General features: G+C 39.6%; 1 protein-coding gene across 6 annotated transcripts in view; it reads right to left on the bottom strand.

Moving 5' to 3' along the window:
* Positions 1–17811, bottom strand: part of STON2 (stonin 2) — a 65943-nt gene that overhangs the window by 45662 nt on the left and 2470 nt on the right. For 2 of the 6 annotated variants that reach the window (XM_083863704.1, XM_083863703.1), the window contains exons 2-3: positions 3537–3742; positions 2868–3107 (exon numbers count right to left, since the gene is read on the bottom strand). In XM_083863704.1, the coding sequence (XP_083719830.1) occupies positions 2868–3107; positions 3537–3624 (328 nt within the window). In that variant the 5' untranslated portion in view covers positions 3625–3742. Of the gene's footprint in view, positions 1–2867; positions 3108–3536; positions 3746–6615; positions 6730–17811 lie in introns of all 6 variants that reach the window. The other 4 variants (XM_083863700.1, XM_083863705.1, XM_083863701.1 and 1 more) reach the window with 3 other exon arrangements.

Here is a 17811-nt window from a genome sequence, read left to right as displayed (position 1 = left end):
AGCATTTACTCTGGCTGAACCTGGTAGAAGGAAGGGTTTACAAGAACGTCCTAAATAAAGATAGTTTTCACTGTGAGACTTACTACGGGTGCTTTTCATTTCTGTACCTCAGAATTTGACCATTCTTTTCATCTTTCAAAATCTTTTCCTGTTTGTTCAGCCCTGTTTCTTGCCATCAATCCCTGACCTCTGCTCCCCCAATAACATCTTCACTTTTCCCAGAACAAGGGTCCAGCATTAGTCTTGGTTTTCTTTAAAATGTACTTCCTATAGCATAGCCACTACTAAAGCTGTCTTTAAAATGCTATTTTTTTAGACTGAGTACTTTGGGACAAATATTTGCCTTTGGAGGAACCTGTGCCAAAATACTGTAGCCCTAATGTCAGAGCAAGCCAGCGTCTCTCTCTCCTGGAGCCATCCTCTTGGCTCTCATGGCACTCTGGAAATCCCACTTTGCAAGCCCTTTTCAAAATGTGTTTCCAGGCAGCCTGGCCATCAGCCTGGGTAATTATCTAGTCAGCTGAGCAGCTGCTTAAGCACAGACAGACAGACAGACGATTTCCTAACAGCGCTGGAGCCCTGACAGGAATGCGATCGGGGGTGCTGAGCCTCCAGGACGTTGCTCTTCACAGCTGCCTGCACAGGAAACAGAATTCAAATGTGTCCATCCTCCTCACACCAATCCTTCTGTTTGCACTTGGCCTTTATACTCTTCCCTCCTCCTGTCTGGGTATTTGCTATTGTTCTTATGCAGAATGTTTGCTACTGGAAATGAATAACTGCTGTCACCACAGGCTTTCCACTGCGGGTGTCAGTGTTCACAACATCTCCACTTTGCTGTCGCCCATAGAAAAAAAATGTGAGCTGCACAATAATGGAGAACAACTAGGCTGAAGTTTATCCCATCTCTTGCTGTCAAATGTCCCTTAAAGTAAAGGGCCAGAAACAGAACTGTCATTTCTGCTTCCCTTTAGAGGCTGTCAGCTGCACTGTCTGGCCGTTTATCATACAGGATCCAGAAAAGGAGTGGGACCAGCCTGTAAAGAAGGATTTTAAAATATCCTTAAGAAACGCCTCCTTAGGGTTCCTATACAGTTCACAGAATAATAGCTTCCCATGCAAGAATTACATGGAGTACATCCTGGTCCCACTGTTAGGGAAACCACCCTCCTCTATGAATCTCAGATGCCAAAGTTAATGTGTAAACATCCTCCCCCCCGTGACATGGATCACACAGGATAAACTCTACAGGGACACAAATGAGTGTTCTCTTTAAAACTGCAATGCTTTTGGAAAGTCTACTCTGCTCTCCTCATCTGGATATCCTAGACCTCTGCCTACAGACTAGTGTCCCCTGTGACTGGAAACACACACCAAGGCAGTGCTTTGGCTAAGCACACACCTTAAGACTGGGCCACATCCCTCTAAGGGTAGGACATCAAGTAATATACCATAGGATTTGTTTTATGGAAGTCTTTTTCTTATTATTAGCTTTATTAAGGTTGAATAAAGATTTTTATTTTTTGTTTAAGAAGGTGCATTTATGAGTTTTTCAGTTAACAAGGATATAACAACAGTAGGAAGGAAATACCAAGTCAGAGCAACCAAGAGCCGCATTTCAAAAGTGTGTGGCTGTTATGAGTAAGCATAAGGATCACACAGTAATGAAACTAGAGAGAGAGGTACAGCACCTCCGTTTTACATATTTACACTTCATGGGTGCTCTTCCTTCTCTCCATATCACAAGTTTAAATAAGCATTTACAACTAAGAACCAACAAATAAATATAAAGAAGGTCAGTGAAATCCCTTTTAGCCTGAAGATTTCCCTAATTTTGCACAAAGGTCTAACCACACTGTCTCAAATGGACTAGTATGTAGCACCCATCAAAGGAGCAGATGGAAAACCAGATGGGGTTTACCCAAAACTCAATCCAAAGTTGACAATCCAAGTTTTCTGACAGAAATATTATTCATATTACAGGGAATATCTGATGGACTCAGTAAGCAGAGGAAAGCTATAACTCTTTAAACTGCTTTACTAACTATCAGACATAAAGTGGAATTAAGAAGAGAGAATCTCTATTTAAACATGAAAAAGTAAACTATTGTTTTCTTGGGCAATTACTCCACAACCTCCTGCAAGGAAGGACAGAAGTCTGTTCATGCAGAAAAGCTAGAAGTTCATACAGCCACATCAGTTACCATAAGCTGATGAGGCAAGCCACAGAGTTTGTACACTTGTTTAAAGTATGTCAGAAAGAACTGCTATATTTGAAGGAAAGTGCATGCAGTGCTGGAATTAAGATAAACTTCTGTTATCTTCGTAATTCTCCAGCTGCTAAATCATAGTATCAAAAGACAGCAGAAAGTACTGATGAACACTTGGCACACCAATTGTTGGTATCAATGAACTGCTGGCAAAAAAACATAGGGGAACTATGATCAGATAAAAACTATTATCACAGAGGTGATCACTATTCTTTCAATTCCAGATTACAGAGGCAAACATGGCTCAGACTTTTTCGATGGCTGATCACACCTCTATGTAAGAGATGTCACTACTGAAAACACCTCTATGCTTTATCTCCATGAATGCATTTTGGCCATCTCCAAGACTTAGTCAAGACACAGGTGGAGTGAATCACAAAAGGTTTTCACTTTTTTTCTGAAAAGAAAATATTTCTTGTTCAATCCAGAAGGATCGTGTGAGCCCTTTTTGAAACTCTGGTAACATTATTTGTATTAAAATACAATACAAACTACTCAAAGTTAAACCTCTGAGAAGTCAAAGAGCAAGGCAAAAAATTGCTCTCATTGTACTTTATTATCTTACTGGAACAGACTTTTTTACTGCTTTTGCCTCACCTGTTTGTGGGTGGGTTGATGAAACACTGGTCCACGGTGCATCTTCAAACTGAACCCAAGCACTGATGGATGATGACAGACCATGGTTACCAAGCACAGCAGAATCCACCTTGGGCTGCTCAGCTGCCTCTTCCAGCTCTGTGCAGAAAGGGTCTTGAAATCCTCCATTTGCATTGTGGTTCTCTTCTGAGGATGTGTCTGAGGAATTTAAACATTTTACCAGAGGAGCTTCAGTGCCACCTAAAATAGAGACAACAGAGATTTACAGGATTGACCATTATTTCATTGGTTTTTATTGAAACATCTACAATTTGCCATTAAATGTAGGAAATTTTCCTTCACCTAATGCAGTTTTTGGATTAACACTGGGCAGTCTTGCACTTGATTATAATAGGTGAGATTTTCTCCATGGTTGGTTGGATACTGTCTTGAATTTTGAAGGACAGATCCAAAACCTGTAGTAGATCCACATTACATCACATGAGAAGAGTAATTTGCCTTTTTGGCCCAAATTCTCCTATTGCATAGGGGTAGCAGGAGATAATTCAATCTCTGCACAAACTGCTTCCATGTAGAAGGCATGCTCTCCCATGCTAGATATATGACAATAGTTGGTCTAAATTAAACAAAGGAAGTCTCACCAGTTTCAAAGAAAATCAGAGAGCTTACCTCGTGGGTGAACAGGCAGGAGAAGCTCATCAGTGAAGGACACCCACTCAGACTGGTGGGAGGCAATGACACTTGTCAGAGATGTCATATTCGCAGCAGGTCACTCATCTTCACTTGGGGATCATGAGGAGGTGGAAGCAGAATGGGAGAGGGACAGTGAAGATGAGACAATAGAGGGAAACACCTCCTTTGTGCTTTTTTCCAAACTGCTGTTAAGACAAGAAAGAAATAAATTATGTCTTTTAGAAAATTAAATAGGAGAAACTACTGCCACCATTTTTTCTAATATAGAATGCTAAAGTGATTTATATACTACAGTCACAGTACTGTCAAAACACAACCACCTTTGAGACAGGAATGTCACCTATGTCCAGAGGAGGGTTGCACTTGAGCAACTCATAATCCCAGGAAGAGCAGATGAGGAGATTCTCCCAGGTTTAGCAAATTTTGATTATAATGTAACTTAATCCCCACTCCAAGCTGTCAACACATCTTTGCCCACCTTGCTGCTTACAATGTCTAATCCCTCTGCAGAGCAAGCAATAAATTGCACGTTTCATTATTGATAACATTTATGTAGCTGATTCTGGAATGAGGATGAGTGGCCAATGACTGTTATCATAGTCTGGGTATAGAGAGCTGCCCTCTCATTCAGCTGCACTTTCCATTCTGCTTCCTGTCTCCTTCCACATTTTAATTTTAAAAACCATCTTAGACCTTGACCAGAGTTAAGCATGTTTCTGCTGTAGCTCAGCAAATGTTTTCACAGATGTGAAAACTGAATTTAGTAAGCCTGCCAATGGTATGCACCCCACACAAATTTGTGAACCTGCTAGATGGAATGGAACACTGGAAAATGCTCTGGTTGTTAGCTAGTAACGGGGACAGTCAGGTACAGGCAGAGAAATTCTCTCTGACAAGCACCCAGGACCACCTCAGTTTTGCAAACCACTTCAAAACTCTCAGAAGACTCTTCCTAGGGAAATATGCTAATTCTGTCCCCAATTATCACAATCTCAAGCATTGAAGCTCTTGTTGCCATGGTATTGAAGTACTTGAAAATACTGAAACTCAGACCTAACTATTTGAAAGAGCTTTAAGCAGCATTTCTTGGCCTCCTGTCTCTCACCTAACTAAAGGGTTTTTCAGGGTGAAACTCCATGTTAGTGTAGCGGAAAAGATACTTCACCAAGGCTTCTCTTTACCACATTTTAACAAAATATAGGCCTAAAAAGCAGACATATTTAAATGTGTTCAATCTTTAAGTAGTTCTGAAGGAGACAGATCATCAAATAGCTTCCAGTATTACTATTCTCCTCAGAGCCGCAAAGTCTTTTGTCTGCTGAAGGCAGATCAGCAACCAAGAAAGAGCTGAAAACTTCAAAAGTTTGGAAGTTACAAACCTGCTGACAACTAGAGAGAATTTGTGTTCAGTCCCTGAAGAATAATCTTTTTGGGCAGAATAGAATGCAAAACGTACAATTTCCTACAAACACATAAAAGGATTCCTGGAGATAATCCTGATGGTTAAGTGCAATCTGCCATAAGACTGATCTTCTTGCCATAGACTTTGCAGAGCCTATGGCCCCCTGACCAGTCACCTTGCATATTTTTCCCTTGTTACACAACCAATTCCCTGTTGCAGGAGGAACAGTAGTGCTTGAGCCCCTTTTCCCCCACTGCCATGGCAGGAGCTCTGTCTCCATGCAGTGTGGGCAGATACACTGCCTGCCTTGAACAACATCTATTTTGGGTGCTGTTAATAGAAACTAAAAAGCTAAACACAGAAGCAAGCTAAGAGAAAAAAAAAATCAGATGTTTAGGGTCATTTGGATGCCATATGAGGGAAGGAGAGGATGACCTTGGCATCTTGTTTTCCTCATGTGACCAATTAAGCTGTTTGTTTTGGGCTTGTTTAAATATCTGTAACTAAGTTTTCTTTTCCCAGACAACTGGACACTGACTTGCCCTTTCTCCTGGAAAAGTCCTGACAGAAGCATGAAGTGGCAGGAAATGAATAAAGAAAACAATTCAGCCTGCTCTTGATGCACAGAGACAGCAGTAGAGACAGCAGTAGAGCTCATTTCTAAATTAATTTTTTCCCTTTTAATTTCAAGAAGAAGAAAGATATGAAAGGAGGCAAGAAAATGGACTGTTTTCCCAGTGCACATACATGAGAGAATTATACCATTATTTTAAGTTGGACTTCCTCTAGTACTCTACTGCCCTGTGACAAACATAAAATCCATTTAGTACCAGACAGCAAAACTAGCACTTTAAAATGTATAGTGAGCACTATAAGCCCAGAAAAGCATCAGAATACTGTGCACTGAGGGTTATACAACTTCCCATGGCTGGAATTTTCGAGAAACTTCTCAGTTTGGTAAATAAAAGTGATTGTGTTGACTTATTAGGGTTATCACACCCTTTAGACAAGCAGCCTGAAAGAGAGGAAAGGCAGTCTGAGTAGCTAATAACTTCAAAGATATTCGGAATAGAGGCATTTTGAGGATGCATATGTTAGGTTTAAAAAAAGAGAAAAAGATATAATTTTGCATTCTTTCAACATTCAAAAAAAAGCCTCAATCCCAGCCCTTGACCTAAATGCCTGTACAAAATACGCAGCAAGTACTCTGCAAGTGAATTTCAGAGTTTTCCTTCCTGTTCTTCAGACTTCTCAGACACCTCTGGCTATTTGTAAAGGAATGAATTTTGGAGCCTACTAGGACTAAGAACAAATGGATGCTTTAAACTCCAAGTGAGTTATAGTTAAAGCAAAAGTTTATGCTGCACAGCCCAAACAAGAGCAGATGGAAACACATTTCTTGGAACAAGATATTACCAGGCCAGACCAGCATTATTTCTCTCTACACAAACAGGATTGTTTAGATTGTTACTTCTGGATTCATGTTATTATGTGCACTAAGCTTTTGGTGCTGATCTGGTTTAAAAAAATGTAAGCTAATTAATCAGATTTTTGGTAAAAAGTTGTGAATCAAAAGTTTGTTTGTTTCCTACTATTACACAGTAAATACAAAGTAAAGAAGATGTTATATCTTCTCACCCCAGTGATCCTTACCATCAATTTCAAGGCAGTGACTTGACCATGAGGCAAAAAAACCCTCTAAGAAGCTGAAATTTCTGCTTCAGGTGTTCTTTTTCACATTACAGTTTCACAGTGGTGCATGTAAATCTGAGTGACAAGTAGGTGACAGTTATTTCCAGTTCTCCAGAAGGCAGAGATCACAGAGCTGGAACAAAACTCCTTGTCTCTTTAGTCCTCCCAGTGTTCTGATAAAACACATTATACAAGCCCTTTTTAAAACTGATGAACGTTCATTCTAAAATGACAAAACTGCTTTGATAACTAGAAACCTCTCATTTCAAAACTATGTAAATTCACAGCCTACAGTCATTCCTTCTTGTGACATGACTACCCAACTGTCCTTTTGTACAACTCCACTCTAGCAACAGATGAGACAGATCATTGTCCTTCTCCCTTTATCTTGGTAAACCAAAAACACAATTTGAGAAACACACACATAATTATCCTATGCCAGAAGTCTGACACCCAACACCTTGTACAATGAGCCCTCACTTTAGGTGGGACCTTTACACACTATATGAGTACAAACACCACCAGCAGTAATGTTGATATGTAGAAATGTTTGTGGCATGATTGACATTTAGAAATACCAGAAGTATCTGTAATGGATTTCAGGAGTATCTGTAATTGCGTGGTGTTTTTGTTAACATACCGTGCAAAGTATTTAATTACTTGTGTTTGGACAGCAAACTCAAACAGTTTCTCAGTAGATTTCAACTCTGTTTAGAAGAAACAGATTAGCACAGTTAGTAGAACTAAGGGTAATTTCTTCAATTGCTTCAAGTTACATTCATATGATGCAGGCTGCAGTCAGCTTTCTGGTCACTACCCAGAGTTACAAGGTTACAGTTCCATGGGAAAACAGGAGAAAAAATCAGAATAAAAATACTGAGAACGAAATTCAGTTGTTTGCTTTCTTGTTTTCCAAATATAATATCAATAGCAAGCTTGTGCTAAGTGCATAGACTCTATTGCCTTACATGGCAACACTATTGAAAAAATCACTGTATCCATACAGTGATTCTGTTCTTCTTGCTTACATATTCTCTTACAATCCCAGGAACTGAAACATTAACTAGTTACGGTGGTTTGCATTTAGTTTTGTAGGAGACCATTGTGGGAAAACAACCAGACAAGCTGTTAAATTCCACACAGAAGAGAAAAGAAACTAAGCCAAAGGGACAGTAAGAAAAGGAAAATCTCTGACCGGGCTTTTATTGTTACAAACAAGCTTCACTCCCACCAGGAAAGCCTCAAGGAAAAATAAGTAATTTTATCTTGACCATGTGTTTGGCAACCTGTAAAGATGAAACTATTCTAGTAGCATGAACTGAGGAATGATTGCTGCCTTGGGCAAACTTTCAAGTGAGAGAGAACTCATGGCTTTTCCTCTCAGTTTGGCCTGTAAATAAACACTGACCATCAGCACATCATGATCTGAATAATAAACAAACTCCAAATTGAAACTCTGCTCTTGAACATCAAAACCAAGTCCCAAGTACTTCAAGGTGCAACAGCATAAACAAAACACAGTGCCAAACAACAGGAAAAAAAACCAAAACAATGAACTTGCGAAACCCAATGAAATAAAGGAAGTGGATTTGGATATCATTCTTACTGAAAAAAAAATCATTTTAGTAACCTCTGCCTAAATGCCAGTAAGTAAGATTACCTTATGAATGACCTAGATGATGACAAGAATAATGTTATATGTGGTTGATTATTGTATTTGTAATATTGACAATATTTTCCCCATTGTATACAGCTCTGCCAGCTTGTAAATTGCCCTGAGAAAGTCTCTGGTAAAACTGTTTAGATCTTAGACCAGTTTTACTTACTTTGATACATGCTTTTAGATGAGCTCCATGAATTCAGATACAGCTTAAGAAGCTCAGTCACTACCTGCATGTAACACAAAAGCTCTCAATATGAAAGGAAGAATTAGGGCCCAAAGGGAGACAAATGGATGTGCCTTTATTAAACTCCTGCAGCCTCTCTAGGAGAAAGGATGGCTTTTCCCATTATGGATTACACCTAAGTGAATGGTAGTAAGAGCCTTGACAGTGCTGTGTCTGCAGAGCCAGAGCAAATCCACCTGTGCCATTACAAGGTAGGTCATTAGTGCTGTCTTCTGGCGATTTTAGACAGAGGTGGATAGAGGTGGAGTGAGGTACTGAAGGTGACTAGAGCCATCCGGAACACTGAATGACAGAAAAGAAGACTGGGGGCCTGCCTGAGCCCAGGACCCAGTGCAGCCACACTAATGACCATTCCCAATTACTCCAACAGATATGAAGTGATCTGCCTAAATCCACACTGCAAGCCCACGGCAAAAGCAGTGTTAAAGCTGAGGTGACCTGGAATGACCTTATTTTCTCCAGCACAACCAGCACACATAAAACCATATGCCACAAACATAGATCCCAGCTTTCCTGGAAGCTCACAATTCAGTGACAGTAAGAGAGGAGAGCCTGTACAGGATGTGTTGGTAAGAAAGTCATGAGCGTATCCCCCAGGAATATTTGCGTCAAAGCTAATATCTGGAAGGTCAACAGCTGCTGTTTGCTCTGCCCCAAAATTTATCTGCCACAGAAGCTCCTCTGTTTTCCACAGAGAAAGAGAAGACACCTAAAATGCTCTCCTGCAGGCAATACCAGCATATTTAGGCAGTTCAGAAGGCAATAATGTCTCTCCTGTCAAGGCCATGCCTCAGAAATACTTCATGGATTTTGGATGCCTCATAATGACAGACAGATTCAAAGTCTGATGCTGGAGACAAATTGTATAACCTCCTCTATTCCTGGTACTCGTAGGAACGTGAGAAATGTAGTAAGACACTGCAGAAAACCAGCAGTGCAAAACAACATAGGATTATTTATTTATTTATTTTTACTATCAGAAGTAATATATAGCAGGCAAAAAGCAAGGGAGGATGTGAGACAAAATGTTTGACAGCGACAGTTCACATCACCAGTCACATCAGGAAAACAGAAGTTCTGCATTTCAGGACTTTCAGTATAGCTCACTCTGGGTACATGATTCATCCAAAGCATAACTGAAGCCATGTAATTGCATGGGAACTTGAAGGACAACTTCCCAAAGTGCCAACTTTTCAACTCAAACTAGAATCTGAGGCAACAATCAGTCAAATGTTTCTCTTACCATATAGAGCAACAGTGCAATAAAACTAGACTGGGACAAGATCACAGGAAAGACCAATGTGTCAATTTGTTTAGCAGAACATTTGCATCTCTAAAATCTGGCACTTTTTTCCCCTTCTCCAGTCAGTATTGTACAAATAGGGGGAAAAATAGAAAGGAAAAAACCCACTAATTTAAGGTTTTTCTTCCCAAAGACTAGAATAGTTCAGATCAGATTTTACTTTGTTCAGCAAAATTCCGTGGATAATCATAGTAGGCAACAGGAAATCCAGATGCAGTAAGGGAGGAGAGGTTGCTAACATCCCCTTAAGAGAGGGTGGGTACCGGGTCTTTACTATTCCTCCTTGTTTTCTCAAGGCCTCCACAGGGCAGAAGGCCAAAGCAGCATCCAGATCCCAACGCCCATTACGTGTGTCACAAATTCTTCTCTGCTTCAGGATGCTGAATTTGCAGGAGTCACAACTATTGCACAACACAATACCATAAAATCAATGCTCCAACCCACAGTAAGTGGAGGGAACTGTGCTTAAAATTTGATTTCTTCTTTCAAATCTCAAAAAGCGAGTCATACAAGGAACGTGGCTTTCAAAAGAAAATTCCTACTGCACGACCTGGTTTGCATGTCTGATATTGATGCTTTCATATATTCTCATTTAAATTCTGCACAGACAAGCTAGCCAGATGTATTCTGTTTACCAAACCCTCCAAAAGCTCCTGTACTTTATTTGTTGTTGTGATGACTATCAAAGTGTTTTTTAAAGTTATCTCACTAACACAAAAAGGACAATGTGCTCCAATTAATCACTGTAGAACCAACTATGCCATTGCAGCCTGACATCACTGAAGACAGCCATCAAGAAGTAAACACAGATCATAAAATCCTATCTACATGTCCTTCTTCTGTACTGGGACTAATGACAAAAGAAACAGGGAAAGGAGTAGGCAATCATAAGTTTACTGAAATATCAGACTGGATGATAAACATGCTTTTAGAAAACACAGAACCTGGCTTGTATGAAATGCCATTCTGTTCTGACAGATACTAACTCTCCAGCACTGCTTATACACATTGCAATGAATTACTGCATTTCAAGTATTTGCTGTGCAACTCAAAAACTGATCCTGCTTCCATCAGTAAAAGGAGAGCCAGCAGAATTCTTCCTGTGCCTCAAGTTTCACCTGCACAAATGAAATCAGGGCTTAATTTTCTGATTGCAAATAGGTTAAATGCTAGAAGATAGGTAAAAACACCTTCAGCGAAGATGGTGGGTACAATTATTCGCCAACAATCAGTATCAGTTAAACTCTCATTTTGACTAAGACAGTTGAGGGAAGAGGAAAAAAGAAACCCCAAACAAAAAGAAACTCCAAGAAAGAAAGAAGTCAAGCCCTCAAACACTAGCCACATTCAAGACAAGGGAGGAACTGAATTCTGTTGAGAGATGCTTCACTGGAGGCTGTATGCCCACAGAGAGGATGGGCACTGATCTATCTGAGCTGTGAGTATGCACAGAACGGGAGAACAGATTCTGAGTGAGAGAAAAACACAGAATCCAACTGTGAAAGCATCAGGAAGACAAGGACTATTGAGGAAGTGATGCAGCCCTGAATGAAAGCAAAGAAGGTTTCTTGTGCTGAATGTTGGCTCAAAAGGGTGAATAGGAATAGTGAGCGAGAAAGTCAAATTCTGTTCAAGCCTTCTCTGTATTTCCATATAGCTAACAACTATTTACATATAAATAATTTCTCTATAATTGTATTTCTATGTGACATCTTTTATAATGTCTAATCTGTATCAGCAGCATCCTTCCAATGAAAAGAATTTAAAAAGGGATTTTTGCATTTATCTCCAACAATCCAGAAGGATCTTTTTTATAACATTTTTGTTATAAAGGAGATCCTTCTCAATTGTTGGAGGTAAAGGCAACATTAAAATGTAAAGTTGTCTCCCAGTTTAAGGAAACCCTGCTTGATTATTTAAAGCCAGACAAAAAACAATACTCCAGAAGAGATAACCACAGGGAACAAGCTTGCCCTAGAAGAAAATTCTTTCAATGATCCAACTGGTCTTTCCTCATTTCCAGTGTATGAAGAGTCAAATGCAACTTAATGTGATGCCAGGACACTGCAGTCCTTCGGGGCAACCCACAAATATCATGTTTGTTGTCACTCTCTATTTTAGACAGCCTAAATATAGGCCCATTAGACATGATGGTTCTATTCCTTTAGCATGGCTACTCCTGTTTCAAGAGAATGAACAAACAGCTCTAGATTAAAAAAAAAAAAAAAAAAAAAAAAAAAAAAAAAAAAAAAAAAAAGAAAGCTTGTGCAAAGATTGAGTTTAAAGGTACCCAGTATTCTATATACTATTACCAAAAATATATCTGAAGTAGAAACAAAGTTCCTGACAGTCCAAAAGAGTATGTTTGTTTGCAATGGTACTGTCCAATGCATTTGTGTCTAACTGTATTTGTTTAGTTGTCAAAACATAAGAATGCGTAGTATACTAGCGTGGTCTAGAACAGAGGGTATGAGAAAATCCTTCACTTTTTGTTGTTTGGTTTTGGTTTTACTGAGGTTTTGGGTTGTTTTGTTTTTACTAACACACTAATAAGTGGTACTCTATGGTAGTACCCTGATGATAGAGCCTGTGAGACATCAGGCAACCTTGTGCATTCCAAATGAGGAATCCAAGATATGTGGCCATCTATCTCGGTGAGATCCTTTAGATGATGCAGAGGTACATGGTGCGAGTGGTGCAGGCCCCTCTTGCATATGCAGGCAGCAAATCACTTGTACTTTATTACACTCAGTATTTTGCTGAGGAAGCTACAACAGGGAAATAATGCAAGTCTGACACCAACTGCAGGAAAAAGGACTGGCTGCACCTCATGCTAGAGGGCATCAAACAATTAATACCAATGTTATTGCATGGCTTCCATCATCTTTCAATCTTTTAATCTGACACAAATGCCCAGTTACAAAGAACTCAGGGTGTTAAAAAACGTGTAGTATTATACACCAAATTTCCTATTTACCAGCTCCCACAGAGTGGGACAATGGCTAATCATCCAATGGTAGGGGCATTATTGTCAAAGTAAACTGTCAGAACTGGAATAGCAGGGAGCACTGCATGCATATTGTGTGCATGACAGAGCTGTGCAGACACCCTGGGGAAGGTCCCTGGAGGCCAAACCATTTGCTGGGGAAGCTTCTGCAGTGGCACCCTCTTGTATGCCTGGCTTCAGCCAGTGGGACACCAGTGGTGTTGCTGTGTGTACATGCACAGGCTACACAGAACCAAAACTAAACAAACCACTATTTATAGGTGTATGGAAAAAAAAAACCACTTCAGTTTTCACATAGGAATAGGAATGTGATTCAATCATTCAAAATTCCATGTTTTGAGGATATATAATAATTTAGTTGGTTACAACAAATCAGTATTCAGAAAAAAAGATGAAAGAAAAAGAGAAAGGAAAATGCAGATAAATGTACAGCAAGGCATATCTCTGTTCTTTCCTTCCCAAAAAACTAATGCTTAAATTTCAAATAGCTGAGATTTGTTTTATCATTTAATTATAGAATCGTAAAATGTAAATGTGTGAAAGGGACCTTCAAGATCATCTAGTTCCAACACCCTGTCATGGGCAGGCACACCTTATTCAACCTGGCCCTGGACACTTCCAGGGTTGGGACATCCACAATTTCCCTGGGCAACCTGTTCCAGTGTCTCAGCATCCTCCCAGTAAAGAATTCTGGCCTAATGTCTAGCCTGAATTTCTCCTATTTCAATTTGTACCCACTGCTCTTTCTCTTATCAGTACAGTTCCTAATGAAGAGGAAATCATGTAAAGTTTAACTTGCAGCAGGTGACCAGCCATTCTATACAGCTAGAACTGTGCTCCCCTTCTGCATTATGCATGTAGAAACTTAGAGTAAGATGAGACTCACATGGTAAGAGAAGTGAAGTCATGAACATATTCTATCTCTCAGCTGGGCTTGGGTAATGCAGTATCCCAAATTTTTAGACAAGAATTTAATTCATGTTACATTTCTGAGTGCTGTCAAATATTGCATAACATTTTGGTTAATGCATGACCTCTTCTGTGTTATGCAAGTGCTTTAGTAGAGCAACCGTGTAAAAAAACCCACAAAAATACAAGATCAAAAACCACCCAAGAAACCCCAAGACTCCCTTTCCATCCAAGCCACCACAAGTTTAAGACAGGTTCATTGTTGCCTTGAAAACTCTAGAGTGTAGTCAGGAAAACAAAGAAAAAAGAACTTTAGGAAGACTTCACTCGCTTCACTGAACGAAACAATATAAAGGACTGGAGATGGATGCTGGGCACTCAGGTCATACCAGCAAGGCCTTTCTTCATTAAGAGGTTTGGAATCTGAACATCCTGCCTGGGCAACCCCTCCCAGGTAACACTCCCAGCAGTGCATGCTGCCCTCTGAAGCTGCTCTGGAAATGGAAGCAATGCAGTCAGGCCATCCCACCTGCCACCCAGCCTTAGGCAGCCAAAAGTGACCATGGTTATCCTGTTCCTCAGCCCACAGTAAGTCTCAGCAGCACAGCATTATGACATCTGGAAATACCAGTTCATGGCAATCCTAATTGCTCTCTTGGCAGCTCTGGGGAGGCTGAATCCAGCTAACCTTTGGCAAAGGCTGCCAAATCCAGTCGACAAATTTTGGCAGTGGAATACAGACAAGTAGATTTTAAAATATTTATGGTATTTACTTCCTCTTTCATAAAGGCACAGGGACACTCTGTTACCAAGAGTCACTGTGTCAGAGTTGTAAATTTGACACAATTCACACAGACACAAAAGCATGTTAGAAATTACTGAAAATTAGCAGAATTAGAAGAACTTTTTTAAAGACAAACTTCCTGAAAAAAAAGTATTATCTCTTGAGAGTTAGTGCCTATTTCAGTGTCACTGAAGAGCTAATGTAGCTGTTTGGAGCTGCAGCTCCCAAAGGTCTGTGGCAACCCTCAATCAGCCTCAGCTCCAAGCACATTCATATCAATAGCCTGGACTGGATACAGGGAGAATCTGGAAACTTTTCTGAGAAAAAAAAGAGTTGAATGCTGGTGTCAAGCTCTGAGCCCACATGTAGTGCAGTAAACTAATAAAGCCGCCTCCATTCAGAGAGACTGGATGATTAAATTGCAGAGGTCAGAGATGAGTTATTTAGGTGAGGAAAGCTCAGATCTGCCAAATCTATTCCATCTCAGTTTTATCCTCTTCAGTGACATTTGAGATTCTGGCTGTGAATGCCCCCAAAGTAATCCATGCACCTATCAAATGAGATCTCATTCCTCATGCTAAACTCATGTACTGGATAACTTAGGATAAATTTGGGACCATGCACCTGATGTTTTCACCATGTGTAATTTTTATATATAGAATATAAGCTTTATCCCGGTAAATACTTGAACTGTGGTGAACTTGAAATAACCTAGCAAGGATCAGAGAGAAAAGAGCATTTCTGTTGGCAAGTTTCTGTCATTAGGAGAGCTGGCAACTAAACAGCAACTAATCATTAAACTTCATAAGCCAAATTCTTCCTTACAGCTATTCAATTGAAACTGCTCTATTAGAAAATAAACAGGCCTTGTGCCGCGGAGCTTGACTAGCTCCAGTTTCAGTTTTGAAGCTAGTAATATTTTTTCTCTTCAAAACTGCTTAGTCAAGTTTTTTTTCATGCATTTCCATCACCCACACAACCACAAAACCACCATGAAGTTCTGCAAAATAGTACCTTCTGTTCAGCAGAGGCCCTTGATTCAGATAGCAAAATTACTGTATTGTATAGCCACCCTCTATTTCAAAAGTAAATTGAAGATAATTCTTTAATTTCATTTCACAGCTGGCAAGCCCAAGAGCCCACAGAGAGAACTGGTTTCTATAAATATTCATGTCTATAAATGCCAACTAAAACTTGGCCTAAAAGAGCACAATGAATTAAGAAACAGCTCAGCAAAAAGACATCCTTTCTCTCTGGCGCACCAGGCAGGTCTGCTGCCCTTGGACCAGGAGCTCCCCTTTGAATCTCAGCTCTGGAGAAGACTGTCTGCTCTTTGAATATCAGCATAGTTTTGAACTACTAGAGCACCTCTGTAGGATCCTGAAGCACAGTGGTCAGTTCTGCCCTCTGTTTCAAGCTGAAGGAGTTGTGCTGAGATATTTAGTTCAGTTACCTTAATAAAGCAAGATGAATCACACCTCCTTTAACTCCAGACACCTGTCAGATATCTGAGATAGTCACCTGATGCTCTGCTTACAGTCAACAGAAGGAACAGGACACCTCCAGAGGGTCCTTTGCCTGATCTATTTCCAAATGAGGTGAACCCCTCTCCAAGAAGAGTATGGTAACTAACTTGGACTTGCACGTCTTTTTTCACACCTAAGAAGTCTTCACACATTTCTAGACATTTCATTGCAGCTGACTGGCAAACCTTAATATATCACCACTGAGAATTATTTTCAGTATTATGGGAAATACTTCCTGTCAAAAAAGTACCTATTGAAGGATTTTTGGGACTGATGAGAGCAAAAGCTCTTTAATTTTATGGTTTCCCTTCAAAAACTGTATCTCTATAGAACTGATGTATAAGAAAGCTATGCATTCCAGTAAGCTACTTCTTTTAGGATTATTTCCTATTAAAAAAGCACTATTTGTTTCTATGTTTATTTAAGGGACACACTGTCCTAGCATTGATGTCTGCTATTAACTCTTTTAGCATTGTTCTATGATGTTTATTCTTTTTCTTGTATTTGTTTTTTCTGTCAATATATAATAATGATTATGCTAAATTTAAAAATGGATTGTCAAGTTGGTCAAGAGACTATATCCTGAGTTTTCACTAGTAAACAGCATAAAACTTTACCAGTAGGAGCAGGTAGAGTAAAATACTAAGCATCAAGGGCACAACTTTCACACTACCTTTTTTGTGGGTTTTACTTACAATTATCTCCAAAATGATCCTGTAGACTGAATTTGCATTAGCACTTGGAGTACATTAAATGAGCTCCTCCTTCTGCTCAGTTTTATCCCAAACAGAATCAGTTTATGTGCTCCGAGATGCAAACTGAACTGCAGAAATGCAGGTGATCAGGATATAAATTTCAAAAGTGCATTCCTGCTCTAAATAATGTACTCATGTATTTGCATCCATAGCTTTTTCAGGAAAGATAATAAATCTGGAACACTGATGTGTGTTCCCTGGTCTTGCCACAGGACTGCATATTTTCAATTTTTCAATCAATTTCTGAACTTTTACCCCGCTTTCAGTTTTGAAAAAAATAGGGCATTCCATACCATTCACCTTATTTGAACATTTAGGAGACAGTGAAAATTGATGAGAGAAGTCAATAGGGGATGCATAATCCCTTCCTGGGAAGCAGTTTTACCCACATAGACCTGTAGATGGATTTCTGACCCTCTTTAAGGTCCTGGTAAACATTTCACCACCTAAAAGTGCAAAGATTTAATCCCTGAAGTTTCCAGATGAACAAGATGAGTTGTAAGGCTTCTAATTTCCTAGGACTCAAATTCTTGTGGTCATAATTACAGCTATAGTCTTGAAGACAACACATGCTCATACGCGACACGTACAAAGACAGGCATTCCTTCCTTGAGGTTAACCACTTGTGAAGGTATTACATCCATTAGCAGAATTCACAATCCTGTAAGAAAACATCTGTCATGAGAGACTCCAAAGAAATGTACTAAGACATCTGAAGACAGAATAATCTGGTTTTGCAGTTGAGTACTTTATTTTATTTTTTTTAATGCAATTAGTGGTTCAGACAAATTGACTAATAATTGCCTTTAGAAGGTTGTCCTTTCCTAGCTGACCAGCAGAGTAAGTTTCAGTGATTGTCTTTGATAAACACAACTTTTAGATGGCAAACATTCTGTTAGAAGACTGTCACTACCACATGAATCCTTATACTCTATAGCTTAGTTCCTAATGATCTTTTTGGTTTTC

Source organism: Zosterops lateralis, assembly GCF_965231275.1.
Source record: "Zosterops lateralis genome assembly, chromosome: 6".
NCBI lineage: Eukaryota > Metazoa > Chordata > Aves > Passeriformes > Zosteropidae > Zosterops > Zosterops lateralis.
Note: the sequence above shows the minus strand (reverse complement) of the source record. Positions and strands in the feature narration are given on the sequence as shown.